The sequence below is a fragment of the Macaca fascicularis genome, chromosome 3 (genome assembly GCF_037993035.2).
Source record: "Macaca fascicularis isolate 582-1 chromosome 3, T2T-MFA8v1.1".
NCBI classification, from domain to species: Eukaryota; Metazoa; Chordata; class Mammalia; order Primates; family Cercopithecidae; genus Macaca; species Macaca fascicularis.
Window position 1 is genome coordinate 170,298,015 of NC_088377.1, and position 23,397 is coordinate 170,321,411.

Here is a 23,397-nt window from a genome sequence, read left to right on the forward strand (position 1 = left end):
TCTGGCTGCATGCACCCCTCTCTCAGCCTGCACTTCACCCCTGCCCAGAGCCCCAGCTGCCCTCCTCTCACCCTCCTTGGTGTGGCTGTGCCCCTCTGCCCCCCTCAGGACTGCTCTCCCCTAGAAGCTAACCCTTGACCTCTGACCCCTAGGTGACCGTGCTCTTTGCTGGCCAGAACATTGAACGCAGTCCCTTTGAGGTGAACGTGGGCATGGCCCTGGGAGATGCCAACAAGGTGTCAGCCCGTGGTCCTGGCCTGGAACCTGTGGGCAATGTGGCCAACAAACCCACCTACTTTGACATCTACACTGCGGGTAGGACGGGCACCAGTGGGGTGCAGGCGGAAAGCCCCTGACCGTGTGGGGCTGTGGGAGGTGGGGCTGGGGCAGGGATGCCAGCCAGAGGGGGGGCAGCCTCAGGGTGAAGGCACTGGGGCAGCTGTGTGTCCAGAGTGGGTGCTGACAGCCTCTGTTTTTGGCAGGGGCCGGCACTGGCGATGTTGCTGTGGTGATCGTGGACCCACAGGGCCGGCGGGACACAGTGGAGGTCGCCCTGGAGGACAAGGGTGACAGCACGTTCCGCTGCACATACAGACCTGTCATGGAGGGGCCACACACCGTACATGTGGCCTTTGCGGGTGCCCCCATCACCCGCAGTCCCTTCCCTGTCCACGTGTCAGAAGGTAAGGGCCCTTCACCGCTCCCCTCGGTAGCCCTCACCAAAGCCAGGATGCAGAGAATTGCCACCAAGTTCTAGTCCTGAGGACTGGGGGGACATGAAGCACTAACTCCATGGTGCAGAGGGGCACGGCTGGCTGAGGTTTGCAAGGGGCAAGAGGAAGAGCTGGGGCCGGGCTCTGCAGAGACCCCCTCCCTGAGTCCTCTGCCCCACCCCCAAGGTGGCTGGAGTCCCTGAGAGCAGGGCTGGGAGGCCACAGTGGAGGGTCCCAGAACACGTGCCACACTGGGAGGGCTGAGCGGAAGTGACGGGGCCGTACGGGTGGGGGCATATCTGGGGAGCACTGTCCTCACACCAGGCCCTCGGGTGGTGACTGCCCCACTTGTTCTCTCCCTACACTCAGTGCCCATCGTCCACCAGGCCAAGAGAGTGGTGCCACGTTAATGCTTTCCAGTGGAGGCGGGGCCAGGCATGGCCGTAGCTGACTGGCCTCACCTGCGCTGTGTGGCCTGGCCCGGGCAGTGTGGAATCGCCCCACTTCCATGGCATCCTGTGGCAGGCCCCAGGTCCCATGCCATTGTCTGTGTTCTGTGGCAGGTCTAGTGTCTTTGCCACTTGCCTGGTGATTTCTGTGATGAAATCTGGGCTCTGAGCTCTGCCTGTGTTCTGTGGTACCCCTTGGGCAGTGCCATTGCCTGTGGTCATGGTAGTCCTGGAATATGTGTCGTTGCCTGTAGCACCTGTGGGTTCCATGCCATTTTCTGGATTCTGTGGCAGGCTGAGATTCCTATTCCTTTGCCTGTGTTCCATGGCAAGGCCTGGGCTCATTGCCACTGGCCACGGTCTGTGGTAGGCTGATGTCCATAAGTTGCCTGTGTTCTATGGCAGGCTTCGAGTTCTATGAAGTAGCTCTTGTTCCGTGGCATTGCTGGATGTTTTGTGGCATGACTTAGATCCTAAGGTTGCTTTGGTGCTCTGAGAGGCCCAGAGGGCTCTAGATGGATGGCCTGGGGGTGGGTAAAGGGGACTTCCCTGTCTCTCTGAGCCCACCCTCAGCCCAGGCTCTGCCATGCATTTCCCCAGTGGCACTGGCTCGGAAGCTTTCTTGTAACCTGCCTGATCTGGGGCCTGTACCAGCTCCAGCCCAGCAGCCCCAGTTGTGTTGGGGGCACAAAGGGCTCCAGAGCAGCGCTGTGGGCCACTGCCTGTGCCTGGGAGGGGTTAGAAGCACTGTGCACAGGGAGGTGGGGGCTAGTAGTCCAAGGCTCCTCAGCACCCCCAACCTCCTTTCTGTTTCTTCACTAGCCTGTAACCCCAATGCCTGCCGCGCCTCTGGGCGAGGCCTGCAGCCCAAGGGTGTTCGTGTGAAAGAGGTGGCTGACTTCAAGGTGTTTACCAAGGGTGCCGGCAGCGGGGAGCTCAAGGTCACAGTCAAGGGGCCAAGTGAGTGCCAGAGCCCAGGGTCGTGAGGGTGAGGCTGGGGGATCAGGAGGGAAGTATGGCCAGTGGTTCTGACACCCAGAGGGCAGTGACAGCCCGCACCACAGCTCCACAGTGACCAGAGGCACCCCAGAATCTCAGGCACATTGTCTCCTCTCTGCCTCAGTTTCTTGGTCTCAAGCCAGGAATGATTCTCTCTACCCTAAGTGCTATATGGGGTGTTATGTACAGGGATGACAAGTGGTCCCTGCCCTGAGTTGCAGCACTGCTCACTAGAGCACTGCCCTCAGGCTGGGTCGGGGTCCCCATGGCTCCTTGAGGGGATTGAGGAGCTGGGACTTCAAGGCTATTGATCTGCCTTCTATCCCCACACCTTGCCTCCCTCTCCTCAGAGGGCACAGAGGAGCCAGTGAAGGTGCGGGAGGCTGGGGACGGTGTGTTCGAGTGCGAGTACTACCCGGTAGTGCCTGGGAAGTATGTGGTGACCATCACGTGGGGCGGCTATGCCATCCCTCGCAGGTAAGTACCTTGCGCCCCCCATGCTGTCCTGTCTAGGACATCACAGGGAGGGATGAAGGGCAGTGGGCTGCGGGGGAGTTTGAGGGGAGATGGAGGGGGACCTCGGGGGTCACTTCCTGGAGTAGACACCAGCTCCCTCTCTGCTCAGCCCCTTTGAGGTACAGGTGAGCCCAGAGGCAGGAGTGCAAAAGGTCCGGGCCTGGGGTCCTGGTTTGGAGACTGGCCAGGTGGGCAAGTCAGCTGACTTTGTGGTGGAAGCCATTGGCACCGAGGTGGGGACACTGGGTAAGTGGCTGAGGGGCAGGAGGAGGGAGTGCTGTGGGGGAGGGCAGCAGGGGGCACTGTGGGTAATGGGTGCAGTGAGCATGCTGGGGAGTGCTGGGGTGAGCAGGGAGATGGGACATGAGGCGGCCAGAGGGGAACTGGGGGATGGGAGGGTCTTGCCTGATGCTGGACCCTCTGACCCTCCCTGACCTCGCCCCAGGCTTCTCCATCGAGGGGCCCTCACAAGCCAAGATCGAATGTGATGACAAGGGGGATGGCTCCTGCGATGTGCGGTACTGGCCTACGGAGCCTGGGGAGTACGCTGTGCACGTCATCTGTGACGACGAGGACATCCGAGACTCACCCTTCATTGCCCACATCTTGCCCGCCCCACCTGACTGCTTCCCAGATAAGGTATGGTCCCAGATTCCACACACCTGCCCCCGGGGTGGGGCAAGCTGGTTCTCCTCCCGTCCCCAACCCAGCCTTCTTCCCTCCACACAGGTGAAGGCCTTTGGGCCTGGCCTGGAGCCTACAGGCTGCATCGTGGACAAGCCCGCTGAGTTCACCATTGATGCCCGTGCAGCTGGCAAGGGAGACCTGAAGCTCTATGCCCAGGTAGGTCATTATCCAGTCTCTGCTGCCCTTACTACCTATGGCAGGGACCCTGGAAGGCAGGGCCAGGCCAGAGGCAGAGACCTCCCGGCAGGAAATGACAACATCACAGAAGATCAGGCAGGACTGATACTCATGGGCCCATCAGTACCATGGAAAATTTTAAATTTTGTGTTTTCTTTTCTTTTTTTTTTTTTGAGATGGAGTCTTGCTCTGTTGCCCAGGAACAACACTCACTGCAAGCTCCGCCCCCTGGGTTCATGCCATTCTCCTGCCTCAGCCTCCCAAGTAGCTGGGATTACAGGTGCCCGCCACCACGCCCGGCTAATTTTTTGTGTGTTTTTTAGTAGAGACCAGGATGGTCTCGATCTCCTGACCTTATGATCTGCCTGCCTCGGCCTCCCAGAGTGCTGGGATTACAGGCGTGAGCCACCACGGCGGGCCAAATTTTGTGTTTTCTTAATGATGATAACCTAAAAATGTATTTTACCAAAGAGTCATTTTTGTGCTAATTTGTAATTGAAAGATTGTTTCATTGAATAAGACAAGGTTTCTCAGACTGGTGTCCATTGACCCCTAGAAGTTAATGAACATAGTCTTGAGAATCTAAGAGGGTGATTCTTCTTTGAACGGCTCATGATTCAGTTTTAGGAACATAAATTTAGTCCACACTCTTCCTGTCCAACACATTTCAGAGTTGAGGAAACCTAGGCTGGGAGAGCAAGCCATACAGATGGCCTTGAGCCAGGCCTCCAGGCTCCAAGGGTGGGCTCTGGCCACCAGAGCATGTGGCCCTGGGCTCTGGTGGCCTCAGTGACTGGTGTGGGGGTGGGAGTGCCTGCGCGTTGGCAGTGGGAAAGGAGGCGCTGGGTTCACCTGTGGCCAGCAGAGGGCGCTCTGCAGAGGCCACAGCTATGAACTTTGCTTGGGTGATGCCCACAGGACGCGGACGGCTGTCCCATCGACATCAAGGTGATCCCCAACGGCGATGGCACCTTCCGCTGCTCCTACGTGCCCACCAAGCCCATTAAGCACACCATCATCATCTCCTGGGGAGGCGTAAACGTGCCCAAGAGCCCCTTCCGGGTGCGTCCTCCCAGCCTGCCCCGTGCCCACCACCAGAGGTCCTTGAGGGAGGGTGGGCGCCTCGCTAGAGTCCCTGTTGTCCCTGGGCTCAGGCTGGGACTGAGGCTTGGGCTGGTGCCACTGAGGCTAGGCTGGGTGCGCTGGGCAGGAGGATGAGCCTTGAGGGAGGTCTCCGTGCTGAGCTGTGACCCCTCCTGCAGGTGAACGTGGGCGAGGGCAGCCACCCCGAGCGGGTGAAAGTGTACGGCCCCGGCGTGGAGAAGACAGGCCTCAAGGCCAACGAGCCCACCTACTTCACCGTGGACTGCAGCGAGGCAGGGCAAGGTGCGCCCAGCCAGAAGGGGCGAGTCTGGGAGGGGGGCAGGGGTGAGTCGGGTTGGGGGGCTGAGCCTGACTCACAGCGGTGCCCGCCTCTCTGCAGGTGACGTGAGCATTGGCATCAAGTGCGCCCCCGGCGTGGTGGGCCCTGCAGAGGCTGACATCGACTTCGACATCATCAAGAATGACAATGACACCTTCACCGTCAAGTACACGCCACCGGGGGCGGGCCGCTACACCATCATGGTGCTGTTTGCCAACCAGGTACCCAAGCTCCTGGTACCTCCCAGCTCTAGAAGGCAGCTGGAGATGCTGTCACGGGACAGGGAGGGATGATTCCACAGACATGGTGGAGCGCTACCTGTGTGAGGCAGGGTGCCTCAGAGGAAGCAAAGGGGGCTCTTTTGGAGGCTGCCCCTGTCTATGCTGGGTCCCCTGGGTGTGTCCTGAGCCACATCTAGCCCAACAGCAGGGGTGTGTTCCCCTCGAGAGCCTTGACTGAGCCTCCTCCACATCCAGGAGATCCCCGCCAGCCCCTTCCACATCAAGGTGGACCCATCCCACGATGCCAGCAAAGTCAAGGCCGAGGGCCCTGGGCTGAATCGCACAGGTGAGTGTCTGGGCAGGGGCTGGGCCTGGCTCGAGGTTGGGGTTAAGTGGCTACCAGGCCCTCACCACATCTCTGGGTGGCTCCTCAGGTGTGGAAGTTGGGAAGCCCACCCACTTCACGGTGCTGACCAAGGGAGCCGGCAAGGCCAAGTTGGATGTGCAGTTTGCAGGGACAGCCAAGGGCGAGGCTGTGCGGGACTTTGAGATCATAGACAACCATGACTATTCCTACACTGTCAAGTACACCGCTGTCCAGCAGGTGCGCTCTGCCCCTCCCATGCCCCCGCCCGACTGGACTGTCGGAGCTCTGGGTCTCCCTCCTCCAGTCCCACGGGACCAGTTCTGGATCCTCCATGCCTTCGCTGCCTCCTGCCCTCACTCTCGTGGTGGATCTGAGCTTCAGAGCCCATATTCACCACCAGGATGTTGCAGGACCGTGCCTTATACCCAGTTCTGACCTACCATTGTACCCAACAGGGCAACATGGCAGTGACAGTGACCTACGGTGGGGACCCTGTCCCCAAGAGCCCCTTTGTGGTGAATGTGGCACCCCCGCTGGACCTCAGCAAAATCAAAGTTCAGGGCCTCAATAGCAGTAAGTGGGGCAAGAGCCACCCTGGGAGTGAGGGGTGTTCGGGTGGGGTGGACCGGAGTCTCCTCATGGTGTCACTTGTCCTCCACGCAGAGGTGGCTGTGGGACAGGAACAAGCATTCTCTGTGAACACACGAGGGGCTGGCGGTCAAGGCCAACTGGATGTGCGGATGACTTCGCCCTCTCGCCGGCCCATCCCCTGCAAGATGGAGCCAGGCGGCGGAGCGGAAGCCCAGGCTGTGCGCTACATGCCCCCGGAGGAGGGGCCCTACAAGGTGGACATCACCTACGATGGTCATCCAGTGCCTGGCAGCCCCTTTGCTGTGGAGGGTGTCCTGCCCCCTGATCCCTCCAAGGTGAGGAGATAGGAGCTGGTTGGGGCTGGGAGCTGGGGACTTGTCGGGAAGCTGGAAGAGTCATAGGGGGCAGAGGCCAGAGGGACTTATGTGCCTGGAGTGGGCACAGCCAAGAACGTGGGACTGAGACCAGCCCCACCCCACCACCTTCCTTGGAGACAACTTAGCTATTAAGAGCCTGGCCTTGGAGTCAGACCTGGGCTTGAATCCCAGGTCCACTACCTGGGGAAATTGCTTCATCTCTCTGCCTCCATGTCATCACCTGGAATTGTTATAAGCACTCAGTCTGCAATAGCAGCCACAGTTGGAGGTGATGAGTTGGGTGGGGGCCATGAAGGCTGGGATGGGAAGGCCGGGTGCAGGGAACCCACACACCTGCCTCTTCCCCTAGGTCTGTGCTTACGGCCCCGGTCTCAAGGGTGGACTGGTAGGCACCCCCGCACCATTCTCCATCGACACCAAGGGGGCTGGCACAGGTGGCCTGGGGCTGACCGTGGAGGGCCCCTGCGAGGCCAAGATCGAGTGCCAGGACAATGGTGATGGCTCATGTGCTGTCAGCTACCTGCCCACGGAGCCTGGCGAGTACACCATCAACATCCTGTTTGCTGAAGCCCACATCCCTGGCTCGCCCTTCAAAGCTACCATCCGGCCCGTGTTTGACCCAAGCAAGGTGCGGGCCAGTGGGCCGGGCCTGGAGCGCGGCAAGGCCGGTGAGGCAGCCACCTTCACTGTGGACTGCTCAGAGGCAGGCGAGGCAGAGCTGACCATTGAGATCCTGTCGGATGCCGGGGTCAAGGCCGAGGTGCTGATTCACAATAATGCGGATGGCACCTACCACATCACCTACAGCCCTGCCTTCCCCGGCACCTACACCATTACCATCAAATATGGCGGGCATCCGGTGCCCAAATTCCCCACCCGCGTCCATGTGCAGCCTGCGGTCGATACCAGTGGCGTCAAGGTCTCAGGGCCTGGTGTTGAGCCACATGGTGAGTGGTCAGGAGGAGCCAAGTGAGGTCAAGTGGCAGGTGCAGGAGCCGGATAGTCAGTGGGAGGGAGGGAAGCAGAGCTGAGGGCTGGGGGAGCCACCTGGCATGAAGGGAGGGCTCTCAGGGCAGCCCTAAAGTCCCTACTGGCCCAGAAGCCCCAGAGAAGGAGTGGAGGGGCAGACTGGGAGTGGAGACTGGCCTCCGCTCTTGTGGCAAAACTGCACCTGCCTCTGGGCGTTTTCCTGGAGAGGTCTCTTGTTTCATGTGCTTAAGGGGTACTCTGATGCAAAAAGCTACGACTCTGCTCTGGAGGGGGGCGGGGGAAAGCTCTGGGGTAGAGGATGACAAGAGTCAGGAGACAGTAAGTGGGAATGGGCCATCTGCCGGGGCCAGACCCTGGCCAGGCATGGGGCACGGCAGAGGGATGCAAGACCCAGGCCCACAGCCTGGTGGGTGACTCACGTGAACAGAGAATGTCACTACATGGAGAAGGGAGTGAAGGCAGAGGCTGGAGCTCACGGAGGTGCAGGGGAGGGTAGGGGGCCCAGCCTCTGATCAGAGGAGCAGCCTGGGAGTTGGGGAGTGGGAGAGGAGGGGGGAGGAGGGGAAGAGGAGAAGGAGAGGAGAGGGAGAGGAGGGGGAGAGGAGAGGGAGCATCTGTGTGAAGGCTGCCCCCACCCCTGCTGAGCATGCCACCCCTGGGCTCCAGGTGTCCTGCGGGAGGTGACCACTGAGTTCACTGTGGATGCAAGATCCTTAACAGCCACAGGCGGCAACCACGTGACGGCTCGCGTGCTCAACCCCTCGGGGGCCAAGACAGACACTTATGTGACAGACAATGGGGACGGCACCTACCGAGTACAGTACACCGCCTACGAGGAGGGTGAGGGCCGGTGGAGGGCCGGGCGAGCGGGCAGGGCCGGCCTCTGATGATATTGCGCTTGGGGCAGGAGGGGTGGTGGGGGTGCACACTCCCTGATTGATGCCCCTGTGGCTGGCTTCCAGGCGTGCATTTGGTGGAGGTCCTGTATGATGAGGTCGCTGTGCCGAAGAGCCCCTTCCGAGTGGGTGTCACCGAGGGCTGTGATCCCACCCGCGTCCGGGCCTTCGGGCCAGGCCTGGAGGGTGGCTTGGTTAACAAGGCCAACCGCTTCACTGTGGAGACCAGGTATCCTCCCCATTTGCTAGCCTAAACCTGTGACCACCCTTTCCCAGCCCCTGGCCCTCCTTGCTCGTCCCTCTGTCTGTACCTCAGCCCCACCCCATCCTCTCTCTGGGGTGAGGCAGGAGCAGACCCCCCGACAGGACTCCAGATCAGCCCCTGGCTCATTTCTCCTCAGCTGGGTCCCCAGCGGCCTGCCCTCTTTCCTCCCTGTCCCCCCATTCAGCTACTCCCTCATCTTCACTCACTGGTCTTATGAAGCTGATGGGGGGGTGTCATCTCTCAGGGGAGCCGGCACCGGGGGCCTTGGCCTAGCCATCGAGGGTCCCTCGGAAGCCAAGATGTCCTGCAAGGACAACAAGGATGGTAGCTGCACTGTGGAGTACATCCCCTTCACCCCTGGAGACTATGACGTCAACATCACCTTCGGGGGGCGGCCCATCCCAGGTGTGCAGAGAGAGTGGTCGGGGCCTCAGGGAAGACAAGGGAGGATGCAGGATGCTCACCCCACAAGGGGGAAACTGGAAGGAAGTTAGATGAGAACATTCATAGAGAGGATAGCTGAGAGCAGGTCGGGGCTGGAGCCCAGCCAGAGGGAGGACGTGGAGGAGGCAGGCAGTGAGGGTTGATGCGACAGCCCCCCAGTCAATCCCAGGAACACGCTCTGGCCTCCTAGCCGCTTGCCTGGAGCTCGAGACGTCGGCTGTGCAGGTCCACTGCTCAGTGTGTGTCTGGAAACTCAGACACCGCCCACTCCTCTTGGTGGCTCAGGCCAGCCTTGGGCCTTCTTGCCCGCATCGTCTGCAGAATTCCCCTTGCCTTCTGCAGGCCCAGCTGCCCGGACAGGTTATGTCTTCAAATATTGCATGACTTGGGACTGCTGAAATTGGAAGTATTTTCCCTTATCTAATTTCCCATCTTTTTATTATTTCAGACACAGTGTCAGAAATACATTTCATTTTTAAAAACATTTTATTTTCAGTTTATTAATTTAGGAAGGCCTTCTCTTCCAGGCCTGGGACCCACATGAGTGAGGTTTGCCCAGCCTCAGTCAAGTTCATTTATTCTTGTGTGTGTTTTCTTAGCAAGTTCCTAGGCATTTTCCCATGTTGGTCTGGCTTCCCTATGGGCATTTCAAAGGCAGGGAAGGCCTCCTCCTTCAAGGCTCCTCAGCATCAGGGGGACCCATCAGGGCTGGTGGCAGGGTCTGATGTCCTTCTCCTCACAGGGAGCCCATTCCGGGTGCCGGTGAAGGATGTGGTGGACCCTGGGAAGGTGAAGTGCTCGGGGCCAGGGCTGGGGGCTGGTGTCAGGGCCCGGGTCCCCCAGACCTTCACAGTGGACTGCAGTCAAGCTGGCCGGGCACCCCTGCAGGTGGCTGTGCTGGGCCCCACAGGTATAGAATGGCTGGGGCAGGGAGGAAGGAGGTGGGGCAGGATGCCCGGAGGCTCTGCTGACCCTGCGCACCTTGCCCAGGTGTGGCCGAGCCTGTGGAGGTGCGGGACAATGGAGATGGCACCCACACTGTCCACTACACCCCAGCCACTGATGGGCCCTACACGGTAGCTGTCAAGTATGCGGACCAGGAGGTGCCACGCAGGTGAGGACCAGCACTGGGCTCCTGTGCTATGACTGAGCTCTGGGGGTCCTCCTGCTAGGGCGGCACTGCAGGGTCACTGCTGGGGTCCCCGGGAGAGCCCCTCCCAGCTGTCAGCCTCGTCCAGTCTCACTGCCCCATCCTGCTGTTCCCCAGGGCTCTCTGCCCTGAGGCTATCCTGCCCCAGGAGCTTTTACAGCAAAACTAGCGCCTTAGGAAAAGTGCAGGAGGCCTGGGCCAGGGCCTCCTCCTGGACCCTCCTACAGCACCTTCCTGGGGAATGGAGAAGTGCCCTGGGTCTGTCAAGGGAGTCCCAGAGTGCCCCCGCCCCCAGACTCGGAATGTCATCGGCTTCTGGGAACTGGCCTCTCCTGCCTGCCCCACAGTCCCCCTTCCTGTATGTCTATGGGGAGGACTCTGGCTGAAGATGAGATCACCCCTCCGCCCCGTCCATGCCCCCCAGCCAACTGTTTATCTCTTCTGCTCCTCAAGCCCTTTCAAGATCAAGGTCCTTCCAGCTCATGATGCCAGCAAGGTGCGAGCCAGCGGCCCAGGCCTCAATGCCTCTGGGATCCCTGCCAGTCTGCCTGTGGAGTTCACCATCGACGCAAGGGACGCGGGCGAGGGGTTGCTCACGGTCCAGATCCTGGTGAGTCTCTGCGCAGCCCACCCCCCAGGTCATGCTCCAGGCACAGGCGGGCCTTGACCTCTGCTTCTCCCTCAGGACCCCGAGGGTAAACCCAAGAAGGCCAACATCCGGGACAATGGGGATGGCACGTACACTGTGTCCTACCTGCCAGACATGAGCGGCCGGTACACCATCACCATCAAGTATGGCGGCGATGAGATCCCCTACTCACCCTTCCGCATCCATGCTCTGCCCACCGGGGACGCCAGCAAGTGCCTCGTCACAGGTGGATGCCCACCCGCTGCCTGTGCCCTGCTCACCACCCAGCCCCTCAAAGCCCCTCCACAGCCCTGGCCTGGTCCCCAGGGTTCCGCTGGTCAGAGAGCACACATGCCCTAGCCCTGGCCCCTCCCTCATCCCTGCCCAATGCCCCAGCCCGCGCTGGGCACCGCCTGGCCTCACTCTGTTCTCTCTTTCCAGTGTCCATTGGAGGCCACGGCCTGGGTGAGTGCCCTTTCTCTCCTCTTCTTGCTGTGGGCCAGGGTGGTTGGAGGTAGGGGGTGGGCAGTGGGAACAGAGAGGGCTGGCTCCAGCCCTCCAGCGCCCTGAGCAGGATCTCCCACATGGCAGGTGCCTGCCTGGGCCCCCGAATCCAGATTGGGCAGGAGACGGTGATCACAGTGGATGCCAAGGCAGCCGGCGAGGGGAAGGTGACATGCACGGTGTCCACGCCGGATGGGGCAGAGCTCGATGTGGACGTGGTTGAGAACCACGATGGTACCTTTGACATCTACTACACAGCGCCCGAGCCGGGCAAGTACGTCATCACCATCCGCTTCGGGGGCGAGCACATCCCGAACAGCCCCTTCCACGTACTGGTAAGTTCTGTAGCCACAGCAAGACTAGATGGCTGGGGAGGGCGGCCTGGCCCTTTTAGCAGCAGCAGGGATCCCCGATAACTGTCCCCAAGGAATCCCACTTCTCTGAGGGCTCCTGGGGCCAGAGTGCTCCTGGATGGAGCCTTAGCTTTCCCCACAGCCCTCCGAAATGGGAGGAGAGCATGGTCGTGCCCTCTGCCCAGTGCTATCAGCTCTCTGTGGAGGAACCCACTGTGTTCTCCACCATCCCCAGCTCCATCTCCCCAGAGGCTTCCCTGCAGGAAGATGAAGCCCTCCGAGGGGCGAGCACCCAATATATCAGCCAGCATTTCAGGTTCCTGGACCATTCTCTGAGTCAGCCCCTAGGCCTGTGAGGCTGCCACACCCTGTGCCCCCATGCCTTGCCTCCCCAGGCGTGTGACCCCCTGCCGCATGAGGAGGAGCCCTCTGAAGTGCCACAGCTGCGCCAGTCCTACGCTCCTCCCCGGCCTGGCGCCCGCCCCACACACTGGGTACTGCGCTTCCCACCAGGCGATGTCCTCCTTCTCCTCTTCCCCTTCCTTCATTTCTTCTCTCTACTCCTCTGCAGCCAGGGCAGGGACATGGTCTGGGGGCCTCTTGGGGAGCAGGCAGGAGTCAGGCTGGGCAGATGGAACCCCACTTGGGCACAGCACTCCTTCTCTTGCAGCTGATGCACCTCTCCTGCCACACTGGTTTCACCATTAACTACCTTGTTCTTTCCTCACTCTCCAGCTTCAGTCATGGCATGAGCCAAACTCCCGAGCCTTCCCCAGTCACTGACTATTCCCTCTCACCTGCTGCAGGCCACAGAGGAGCCAGTGGTGCCTGTGGAGCCAATGGAATCCATGCTGAGGCCCTTCAACCTGGTCATCCCCTTTGCGGTGCAGAAAGGGGAGCTCACAGGTACTGCCCTGTGGCCCCCAGGCATGAGGGCTGAGGGGAGATACTCTCTTCCAGGTCCAGCCCCGTGTCTTAGAGATGAAAACCAAGGCCCAGAGAGAGGAAGTGAGCTCTATCCAGGGTCACACAACAAGTTGGGCAGAGCCAGAACTCAGGTGCAAGCCATCTGTCCCCAATTCAGGGCTCAGGCCACTGCCACAGGCTGTCTCCTGGTGCGTGGCCTCTCAGGTGGCAGCAGAAGCACTCAGGACCAGGCCTGGGACAGCAGGGAGGTTGCAGTGGGGGAAATCAGGGTCCTCATGTAACTGTGTCTGCCCTGCAGGAGAGGTGCGGATGCCCTCAGGGAAGACGGCGCGGCCCAACATCACCGACAACAAGGACGGCACCATCACGGTGAGGTACGCACCCACCGAGAAAGGCCTGCACCAGATGGGGATCAAGTATGACGGCAACCACATCCCTGGTGAGTTGAGGGCTGGGCTGGGCTGGGGCTTGGGTGAGAGGAGCAGGCAGCAGCTGCAGTCCTGCCTTCCTGCTTTCAACAAATATTTATTGAGCACCTGCTGTGTGCAGACACCAGGCGAGGTCCCAGGGAGGCTTATACCCTGGTGAGAAGCAGACCTCCATGAGCCGGGTCCCTACGGCACAGACGGAGGGGGTTGGCAGGGAGGCTGCTGGAAGGTGCTGGGGCCAAGGTGGGCTCAGACAATCCCTGACGCTGACCCAGCCCCCTTTTTCCCTGTTCCCCCAGGGAGCCCCTTGCAGTTCTATGTAGATGCCATCAACAGCCGCCATGTCAGTGCCTATGGGCCAGGCCTGAGCCATGGCATGGTCAACAAGCCAGCCACCTTCACCATTGTCACCAAAGATGCTGGAGAAGGTGAGGGAGCTGCAGGCTGGGGGCTGGGGTGGGGACTTGCCAGGGGCAGGGGTGAGGGCAGGACCTCTGATTTTGGCCACACCTCCACCTACAGGGGGTCTGTCGCTGGCCGTGGAGGGCCCATCCAAGGCAGAGATCACCTGTAAGGACAACAAGGATGGCACCTGCACCGTGTCCTACCTGCCGACCGCACCTGGAGACTACAGCATCATCGTGCGCTTCGATGACAAGCACATCCCGGGGAGCCCCTTCACCGCCAAGATCACAGGTGAGGCGGGTGTATGGGGACGTGCAGCCCATGAGACACACACACCACATACACTGCACAGATGTGCAAGCCCAGCCTGTTCAAGTCACTCATGACATTAAGGCAGAGGCCCTTCAAGTTGTAAGGGGTCATATTTTGAAAAATGTAAAAACACTGTGTTCTCCACGGCAGCTAAGAAGCAGTCAGCCACTCCTGTGCCTGAGAACACATTGCCTCATTTAGTCTTTGAAGTCACCTTTTGTTGTTGCTGTTTTTGTTTTTTGAGATGGAGTCTCGCTCTGTCACCCAGATTGGAGTGCAATGGCACAATCTCGGCTCACTGCAACCTCCGCCTGCCGGGTTCATGCCATTCTCCTGCCTCAGCCTCCCGAGTAGCTGGGACTACAGGTGCCTACCACCACGCCTGGCTAATTTTTTTGTATTTTTAGTGGCGACGGGGTTTCACTGTGTTAGCCAGGATGGTCTCGATCTCCTGACCTCGTGATCCGCCCGCTTTGGCCTCCCAAAGTGCTGGGATTACAGGCGTGAGTCACCGCGCCCAGCCTGAAGTCACTCTTAAGAAGTTAGGGAAAAAAAAAAAAAAAAAAAGAAGTTAGGGCATGGATAATCCTTTTGATGGATAAGGAACCCCTGTCCCAGAGAGGCCAAGCAACGTGATTACAGTCACACAGCAAGGAAGGGGTCTGTGCGGTCCAGTCTAGTGTTTTGTTATCACACCATGTGACTCAGGGTTTAAACGCAGCAGGCTTTCTTTTTTTTTTTTTTTTTTTTGAGACGGAGTCTTGCTCTGTAGCCCGGGCTGGAGTGCAGTGGCCAGATCTCAGCTCACTGCAAGCTCCGCCTCCTGGATTTACGCCATTCTCCTGCCTCAGCCTCCGCCAGCAGGCTTTCTTTAGGGATTTAGTCCACAAGGACTGAGGCACCCACAGTGGAATTGGGGTACAGGCCCCTCTTAGTCTCTGGCAGCTCACATGTGAGTGCAGACTGGGCTTTCCAGGCCTTGGGCCTCTGTGCACCTGGGAGTGGCCCCCCATGTCTGTTGAGTCCAGCAGGGTCTGCCCAGGAGGATTCCTGAGCCCTTTGAGGGCAGGGCCTGTCTGGAGTCACAGCAGTCTGATGCCCCAACTCCCCCACCAGGCGATGACTCCATGAGGACCTCACAGCTGAACGTGGGTACCTCCACGGATGTGTCGCTGAAGATCACCGAGAGTGATCTGAGCCAGCTAACCGCCAGCATCCGTGCCCCCTCGGGCAACGAGGAGCCCTGTCTGCTGAAGCGCCTGCCCAACCGGCACATCGGTGAGCGTGGGGCCTCACGGAGACCTCAGGGGTGGGGGCCCACAGGATGCTCTGCCTAACACTTCCTTTCCACAGGGATCTCCTTCACTCCCAAGGAGGTGGGGGAGCATGTGGTGAGCGTGCGCAAGAGTGGCAAGCACGTCACCAACAGCCCCTTCAAGATCCTGGTGGGGCCATCTGAGATCGGGGACGCCAGCAAGGTGCGGGTCTGGGGCAAGGGCCTTTCTGAGGGACACACGTTCCAGGTGGCAGAGTTCATCGTGGATACTCGCAATGCAGGTACCTCCTGCCCCAGAGACCCCCATTCCAGCGGGTGCCTCCCACAGGCACTTGTCCTTCTGTCCTGCCCAGCACCCCCTTGGCTGCACTCTCCTCTCGAAAACTTCCTGGCCAGTCTGTGTCAGGATTCGCATTCTGCGGCCCATTGGGGGAAGTAAATGGCCCCGCATCAGTTCTCTCCCTTTGAAGAGAAAGGTTAGCTGTCCTGAGTTTCTGTCCCTCTCTTGCTCACTGGAATCCAAGAGGCTTACCTTAGGGAAATTTCCAGACCGCCTGGCCCGTGGCACCGCCTCTCCTCCCGCTGAGCCACTTTTGTTAGTGATCACTACACACATCCGGGCCCATTCTGGGTGCAGCCAGCAGTCGGGGGAGAGGAGAGCACTGTGGCTTGGCCAGCCTAGGACTGAGGGAGATGTGTTCCTTGCTTTCCCCCAGGGTATGGGGGCTTGGGGCTGAGTATTGAAGGCCCAAGCAAGGTGGACATCAACTGTGAGGACATGGAGGACGGGACATGCAAAGTCACCTACTGCCCCACCGAGCCCGGCACCTATATCATCAACATCAAGTTTGCTGACAAGCACGTGCCTGGTAAGGCTCTGGGCAGAGGTCGGGTGGCGAGAGACAGGGAGACCAGGAGGCCGGGGGTCTGAGGTTCCTGACCCACCCTTTGTCCCCCCACTTCAGGAAGCCCCTTCACTGTGAAGGTGACCGGCGAGGGCCGCATGAAGGAAAGCATTACCCGGCGGAGACAGGCGCCTTCCATCGCCACCATTGGCAGCACCTGTGACCTCAACCTCAAGATCCCAGGTAGAAGCCTGGAGGAGCCTGGGTGGGGCGAGTGGTGGGAGAGGACTGGCCTGGGCCAGAGACCACCTGTCGGGTCTCCACCCTGCTTCCTTACCCCTCGCTTCCCTCCCTCACCCTGGCTCCCTTAACCACACAGGGAACTGGTTCCAGATGGTGTCTGCCCAGGAGCGCCTGACGCGCACCTTCACACGCAGCAGCCACACCTACACCCGCACGGAGCGCACGGAAATCAGCAAGACGCGGGGCGGGGAGACAAAGCGCGAGGTGCGGGTGGAGGAGTCCACCCAGGTCGGCGGGGACCCCTTCCCTGCTGTGTTTGGGGACTTCCTGGGCCGGGAGCGCCTGGGCTCCTTCGGCAGCATCACCCGGCAGCAGGAGGGTGAGCACCGTGCACTGGGCCGGCTGGGTCTTAACAGTGGGATGGGAGGGTGCTGCTGACCAGGCTTGGTGCTGGCAGATTGGTCCCGAAGGCCAGGCGGGTCTGAGCAGAGGAGGTTTAACTGATGGGGAGGGAAGGGCCAGAGCTAGGAGGAATCCCAGTGTTGCCCTGACATCCCCCAAACCCTGCAGGCGAGGCCAGCTCTCAGGACATGACTGCACAGGTGACCAGCCCATCGGGCAAGATGGAAGCCGCGGAGATCGTCGAGGGCGAGGACAGCGCCTACAGTGTGCGCTTTGTGCCCCAGGAGATGGGGCCCCATACGGTCGCTGTCAAGTACCGTGGCCAGCACGTGCCCGGCAGCCCCTTTCAGTTCACTGTGGGGCCGCTAGGTGAAGGCGGGGCCCACAAGGTGCGGGCCGGAGGCACAGGGCTGGAGCGAGGTGTGGCCGGCGTGCCAGGTAAGGGGCAGATGGCCAGGAGTGGGGATGAAGTCAGGGCAGCCAATGTGAGGGGCACTGATGCTGAAGTCCCCTACCTTGCCTGTCCCCAGCCGAGTTCAGCATCTGGACCCGGGAGGCCGGTGCTGGGGGCCTGTCCATTGCTGTGGAGGGTCCTAGCAAGGCAGAGATTGCATTTGAGGATCGCAAAGATGGCTCCTGCGGCGTCTCCTATGTTGTCCAGGAACCAGGTGGGCGTCCACACTGGCAGTGGGGCTGGGCCTGCCTGACCTTCCAGACTGGGTTTCTGCTCACTGGAGAGGCAGGAGATGCTTGGGGCCACAGAACTCCCCTCCCCGGGGCCCCCATCTCCCTCTACCCCACACCCTCGGAAACATGTGTCTGCTCCAGGTCTGAGTGCTGACCACGGAGTCTTTCCTGGGATAAAGCCAGAGTGGGGAGGCTCCCGCCCTGCCAACCTCCATCCCGGAACCTATGCTGACTGGTCTCTCTCCCCAGGTGACTATGAGGTCTCCATCAAGTTCAATGATGAGCACATCCCGGACAGTCCCTTTGTGGTGCCTGTGGCCTCCCTCTCGGATGACGCTCGCCGTCTCACCGTCACCAGCCTCCAGGTTTGTGCCCAGGGTGGGGGTGGAGGGTTTCTGCTATCTGAGAGATGGGTAAGAGTTGAGGACAGCAGGTCCATGGGGCCAGGGATTTAGCAGTGACCTTGGAAGGGCCAGTTAGAAGTCCCTTCTCGTAAGGCACAAGGCGGGGCCCTTGGGGACGGTGGGCTCCGACCCTGTGGGCTAGCCCCTACACTCAGGCATGCCACGCCTCATTCTGCTTTTCTCAGGGAGGGTTTGCCTGTCCTACTGCCACCTGCCATTTCTTGTTAGTTTGTTCCACCTTCTCCTGTTCTAAGAATGCTAGATGCCAACATTTATAAGAATGAGAGTATAAAATCTATACAAACTAAGAGTAAACCAGTTTGCAGAGAGGGTGTGAGAGGCTCCTCTAAAGGGAATGCCTATGGCCTGCAGAGCCTGGGCTGCGTCCTCTCCAGGCCGATGGGAGCCTGGCTTGCTTTCTCTTGCTGCTGACTTCTAGAGATGTGGTGTCTTCCTTTCCTTCTGTCATAGCGGACATGTGCAAGGAAGGCTCTCAGCAAGTCACACTGAAACAGGCAAACCAGGGGGCCAGGTGTCCAGGGGACACACTGTAAAGGAGCTTGTGCATAAGGGGCATAGACTAGGCCTCACCCCAGCTCCTTATCCCGCGCGCCTCCTGGCTGCCCCTCAGGGTGGTCACATTAGCCCATCCAGGGTCCTTGTGCATCTCCTCCTTCCACTCCTGAACCGGGTTCCCCAGTGCAGGCTCCAATCCCTCCCCCAGAGCCCTTCTGTGCTTCTTCTGGGTCCTCCCTGTTGGTCCACCTCCTCCAGGAAGCTTTCCCAGGCCAGTCCAGCCAAACTCAGCTTCCTACCTCAGAGCTCTCTGGCACCGCCAGCCCACACAGCCCATCAGGCACTTGCTCTCTGCTCTCGGCCTGCTTCACACAGAGTGGGGCCCTTCCTTCCTCAGCCAGGACAGGGTACATCATCTCTCATCGCCCACACACCAAGCACAGCTAGGATAGCAGGTGCACGTATAGGGTTGCATACCAGACCCTGGCTCCTCCTGCTCCCAGGCTGGTCTGGCAGGCAGGGGCCAGGCTGGGCATAGGGTGGTGGCAGCCTTTGGGCTGGGCTTACGGTGAGCACCATGTGGGGCTTCAGAGAAGAGTGCTCCAGCCCCGGTCTCCCAGCAGTCTGAGCATCCTCCTTGGCCTTTGCAGGAGACAGGGCTCAAGGTGAACCAGCCGGCGTCCTTTGCTGTGCAGCTGAACGGCGCACGGGGCGTGATTGATGCCCGGGTGCACACACCCTCGGGGGCTGTGGAGGAGTGCTACGTCTCTGAGCTAGACAGTGGTGAGCTGGCCCTGCCCCTGCCAACCCCCTGCTGGGCTGGGGCCTTCTAAGAAGGGGAGGGGAAGGATGGAGGGTAAGCCACCAACCCTCTATCCACAGACAAGCATACCATCCGCTTCATCCCCCACGAGAATGGCGTCCACTCCATCGATGTCAAGTTCAATGGTGCCCACATCCCTGGAAGTCCCTTCAAGATCCGTGTTGGGGAGCAGAGCCAGGCTGGGGACCCAGGCTTGGTGTCAGCCTATGGTCCTGGGCTCGAGGGAGGCACTACTGGTGAGTGCCTGGAGCTGGGGAACAGGGTGACTTCTAGGGGTGCTTGGCCACTAGTCTGGTGCTGCCTTGCTCCAGAGGCAGGAGCCCTGCTTCCTGAGCCAGGAGTCCCCACAGAGGCTGCCCAGGGAACTGGAGCCCAGCCCCTCTTGGGCCACAAGCCCTTCCTGCCCTCAGCCTTGCTACCTCTGGCCTCTAGGTGTGTCATCAGAGTTCATCGTGAACACCCTGAACGCCGGCTCGGGGGCCTTGTCTGTCACCATTGATGGCCCCTCCAAGGTGCAGCTGGACTGTCGGGAGTGTCCTGAGGGCCACGTGGTCACTTACACTCCCATGGCCCCTGGCAACTACCTCATTGCCATCAAGTACGGTGGCCCCCAGCACATCGTGGGCAGCCCTTTCAAGGCCAAGGTCACTGGTGAGTGCTGGCTTCAGGGCGGTGCATCCAACCTGCAGCCCAGCCCAGCCTGGAGGGCTCCGGTGGCCACGCACATCCAGACCATAGTCTGACCCCAGACACCATGGTCAGTTTACCAGGGCTAGAGGTGGGCCTGGCTCTACACAGCACACATTCTGTGGAGTCAGGCATGATGGTGTAAAAGTCCCATTCTTCCTCTCCATCGCGGCCCCTCACTCCTTCAGCTCTGGCCTGCGCTGGCTCCTCAGGCTCTAGCATCACTTTCTCCCCTCCTGGCTTCCCATATTCCTCGGCTCCAAGAAGACACAGTCAGTATTGAGCAAGCTCCCCTCTTGAGGCTGTCTGTAGGATGCGTTGGGTGGGTGTTCCTTTGTAAAGTGACTCTAACCCTGTGAGTTAGCCTGAGTTCCCAAAGCCTGCAAGGGTGAGGGTCACAGCATCTGAGGCCCCAGCCCTGGGGTGGAGCACCAGTTGGAGCTGGCAGCTCAGGGCCCTGGCTGGGAATGGGGCTGTGCTCCTAGAGTGGCCCTTGGAGGAATGTGGGGGGAGCCGCGAATGCAGGCAGTGAGTCCCACAGGGTGGCAATGCTGACCGAAGGTCCCCTGCCTGGGGAAGAACAGGAAGCCCTTCTGACCAGGTTTGTGCCCCCTCCACCCGCCCCTCAGGTCCGAGGCTGTCCGGAGGCCACAGCCTTCACGAAACATCCACCGTTCTGGTGGAGACTGTGACCAAGTCTTCCTCAAGCCGGGGCTCCAGCTACAGCTCCATCCCCAAGTTCTCCTCGGATGCCAGCAAGGTGGTGACTCGGGGCCCTGGGCTGTCCCAGGCCTTCGTGGGCCAGAAGAACTCCTTCACCGTGGACTGCAGCAAAGCAGGCAGGTGGCGGGGGGGTGAGCAAGAGGCCGTCAGGGAGCAGGGTGTGGGTCACAATAGGGGACTCCCTGGTGTGAGCCCATCCCTCTGCCTCCCTCTCCAGGCACCAACATGATGATGGTGGGCGTGCACGGCCCCAAGACCCCCTGTGAGGAGGTGTACGTGAAGCACATGGGGAACCGGGTGTACAATGTCACCTACACCGTCAAGGAGAAAGGGGACTACATCCTCATCGTCAAGTGGGGTGACGAAAGTGTCCCTGGAAGCCCCTTCAAAGTCAAGGTCCCTTGAATGCCAAAAGTGCCTCCCCAGCCTCAGCCCCCACCTCCAGCCAAACACATATTACACACACACACACACACGTGCCACACCCAGACACACGCACAGAATCAGACACTACAAACACCTGCCTTGGGGGTGAAGTGAAGGCACAGCCTCCTCACCCCACTGCGCCCCGGGGGTTGGAGGACCTTGTCTGTGTTAGGACAGTGTCCCTCCCCGGGAACGTGACATGCTAACTCACAGACTGGGGCCAGGCTCAGGGGCAGAGGCTGGGACATGAGGGGCTGACAAGTGGGCTTCGAGGCCAGGGAAGCCCTGAGTTTTCTGGCAGGGCTGAGCAGTGGGAGGGCATTGTGTTGTGGGTGTCTGTGTGTGAGGTCACCCTCAATCTGCACCGCCGGCCAGCCACCCCCCTGTCCCTGAGGACTTGGTCTGGTCCCTCTGGTAGCTTCAACCCCAGACTTTTAAGGACTTGGAAAGGAAAGCACAATCAGAGAAGAAAACAGCCCCTGAATCAGCAGGAGTGGCCTGGCACATGGACCGGCCCGAGTGATGTGCATTCTGCCCAAGCCAGCCTCCCAGGGGGCCGGATTTCTCTCTCACTGTCTCTTTTTTTAAAATGGTTGCACGGCTCTGCCCCATGGGGGGCCTTTTTTACACACTGCGAGGCCCAGCTTTCTAGGGGACTTTGCACATGTCATGCAGCTCAGCTGGGAGCTGCTTAGGTGGAAAACTCCAAATAAAGTGCGGCTGTCGCAGAGGCTTGGCTGTTCCTTGCGGGTGTGCTCTCTGTGGCTGGCTGCCCTCTGGCCTGCCACACAAGAAACTGGGCCCTGGGGAGGCAGAGGCAGCCTGGCTGTCCCCTGGAAGATTGACCCAGGTCGAGGGGAAGGTCCTGGGGCAGAAGTGAGGTCTGGGATGTTGGCAGAGTGCCTGAAAGAACTGGGGGCAGGGGCTCGGGGATGTGGGAAGGGGTCCCAGCGGGAGGGTTCGTGGACAGTACAGGGTGTGGATACTGTGTTCTACAGTACTGCCCCAGGACCCCTGGGAGGCCAATTTCAGTTCAGCCTGACCTCAAGGATGTTTTTCAAATTAAGACTTTAAAACAGTGAGCACTGACTCAAACAGGAATATTCCTCAACCAGCAGGCAGACAGAACCACCTGCAGACTCAGCACCTTCCTCCGAGTCTGGTACTGAATCAACTTGGCCTGTTTCATGCCCGTTTCCAGCACTGAGCTTGCACAGGGCTTCCCTCCTGAACTCCTGCCCCAGCCCTGCCCTGGTCAGCTCCCTCCAACCTCCTCTCCATGCTGCAGCTTGAGGGGGGTCACTTTAAAGAGAGTATACCTCTCTCTGGTTTAGGGCCCTCCGTGACTCCCTCCTGCTCCAGAGTAAAGTTTCTTCCTCACAAGGTCTCCAAGGCCCCCCAGGTTCAGACAGCAGCCTCCCCAGCCGTATGAGTTGGGCAGCAAGCCCACTCCCCATTGTACCCTCCACCTCCAACCTCCCTTCACCACCTCTAGTTAACTGGGCACCCATGCTGAATTTGGGCCCCTTCCCGGAAACACCCTTGCCTCCCCACCCTCTTCATCTTCCTGGCCAACAGGAAGTTTCCTGGACCCCTCCCTACCCCTCCTGGATCAGTGCCCCCAGCTCCCAAACTGCCCTGGGACACATCTCTAGCTGCAGTTACCACCCTGAGCTGTGGCCATGTATCCACGGCCCCCCACCAGATGGAGCTCCCTGGCCCTGGGTGTGAATGAGTGAGTGAATGGGTATGAGTGAATAAATGAGCAGCTGAGTAGCTGGAGCAGGGAAAACGCCTTTCATTCACCTGATCCCACAATCTAGACCCACCTGGGCATTTCAGCACACGGTGGTGGGCCTCGCAGAAAAACCCACGAGGCCCCAACTCCTAATCCCTGACCTCCCCACCTCTCTCACCTCTCACCAGCCTCTGTGCTTCCTCCCTCTTCCCACACACCCCTCCTCACTCTCTGCCCCCCTCACTCTCACCCCTAGATGTGCTAATTTCCCCCTCAGCTTCAGCTGCCTCCACCTGTGTGTGGCTGATAAGCTCACAGACCTCCAGCCTGCCCACTTCCAGCCAGCCACAGTGTGGCCCTGGGTGCTAAGCCTTAAAGGCCCTCCCTCATTAATCCTCATAACAGCCCTATGAGGTGGGGCTACTACCATCTGAAGAAACCAAGGCCCTGGGAATTTCAGTGATGAGTCTGAAACCATACCTCTAAGTAGTGGGGTACAGATTGAAACCCAGGCGTGCCCAAATCCCAAGCTTATCACACATACAATTGCCAGACCAGACCACTTGCACTCCAAACTCACAAGCACTCCAAACTCACAAACCCCATGCCAGACACCAGGAGTGCTGGTTTATTAAAAGGGAGGAGGAAAGAGCAGCCCCTTCCCCTTCAGCCTGCTCATCTCACAGAGGTCACTTTCCCGGGAGTGTTACTCCCGTTCATGTGCTGTACAGGCCAGAAACCTGGAAGTCACCCAGGTCTCTCTTTTACCTCACTCCCCAAACACGCCACTCTGAAATCAGTTTTG

General features: G+C 59.9%; 1 protein-coding gene across 4 annotated transcripts in view; it reads left to right on the plus strand.

The window, feature by feature from the left end:
- The window catches only part of FLNC (filamin C), a 29,194-nt gene extending 7,612 nt beyond the window's left edge, over positions 1-21,582 (plus strand). Inside the window, exons 7-48 of one of the 4 annotated variants that reach the window (XM_045388415.2) lie at positions 153-315; positions 483-683; positions 1,985-2,122; positions 2,512-2,638; positions 2,787-2,923; positions 3,123-3,316; positions 3,407-3,520; positions 4,460-4,603; positions 4,804-4,927; positions 5,025-5,185; positions 5,441-5,531; positions 5,620-5,789; positions 6,008-6,125; positions 6,216-6,478; positions 6,870-7,467; positions 8,177-8,350; positions 8,473-8,635; positions 8,916-9,076; positions 9,858-10,025; positions 10,106-10,229; positions 10,719-10,875; positions 10,951-11,140; positions 11,335-11,358; positions 11,485-11,732; positions 12,146-12,244; positions 12,557-12,656; positions 12,976-13,116; positions 13,405-13,533; positions 13,628-13,801; positions 14,939-15,100; positions 15,176-15,379; positions 15,815-15,967; positions 16,064-16,186; positions 16,323-16,565; positions 16,757-17,026; positions 17,119-17,256; positions 17,525-17,640; positions 18,846-18,978; positions 19,078-19,254; positions 19,451-19,669; positions 20,335-20,544; positions 20,646-21,582. In XM_045388415.2, coding sequence (XP_045244350.1) covers positions 153-315; positions 483-683; positions 1,985-2,122; positions 2,512-2,638; positions 2,787-2,923; positions 3,123-3,316; positions 3,407-3,520; positions 4,460-4,603; positions 4,804-4,927; positions 5,025-5,185; positions 5,441-5,531; positions 5,620-5,789; positions 6,008-6,125; positions 6,216-6,478; positions 6,870-7,467; positions 8,177-8,350; positions 8,473-8,635; positions 8,916-9,076; positions 9,858-10,025; positions 10,106-10,229; positions 10,719-10,875; positions 10,951-11,140; positions 11,335-11,358; positions 11,485-11,732; positions 12,146-12,244; positions 12,557-12,656; positions 12,976-13,116; positions 13,405-13,533; positions 13,628-13,801; positions 14,939-15,100; positions 15,176-15,379; positions 15,815-15,967; positions 16,064-16,186; positions 16,323-16,565; positions 16,757-17,026; positions 17,119-17,256; positions 17,525-17,640; positions 18,846-18,978; positions 19,078-19,254; positions 19,451-19,669; positions 20,335-20,544; positions 20,646-20,833 — 7,131 coding nt within the window. In that variant the 3' untranslated portion in view covers positions 20,834-21,582. Of the gene's footprint in view, positions 1-152; positions 316-482; positions 684-1,984; positions 2,123-2,511; positions 2,639-2,786; positions 2,924-3,122; positions 3,317-3,406; positions 3,521-4,459; positions 4,604-4,803; positions 4,928-5,024; positions 5,186-5,440; positions 5,532-5,619; positions 5,790-6,007; positions 6,126-6,215; positions 6,479-6,869; positions 7,468-8,176; positions 8,351-8,472; positions 8,636-8,915; positions 9,077-9,857; positions 10,026-10,105; positions 10,230-10,718; positions 10,876-10,950; positions 11,141-11,334; positions 11,359-11,484; positions 11,733-12,145; positions 12,245-12,556; positions 12,657-12,975; positions 13,117-13,404; positions 13,534-13,627; positions 13,802-14,938; positions 15,101-15,175; positions 15,380-15,814; positions 15,968-16,063; positions 16,187-16,322; positions 16,566-16,756; positions 17,027-17,118; positions 17,257-17,524; positions 17,641-18,845; positions 18,979-19,077; positions 19,255-19,450; positions 19,670-20,334; positions 20,545-20,645 lie in introns of those variants that run through there. The other 3 variants (XM_045388416.2, XM_074035946.1, XR_012432828.1) reach the window with 3 other exon arrangements.
- Positions 21,583-23,397: the final 1,815 nt, after the last annotated feature.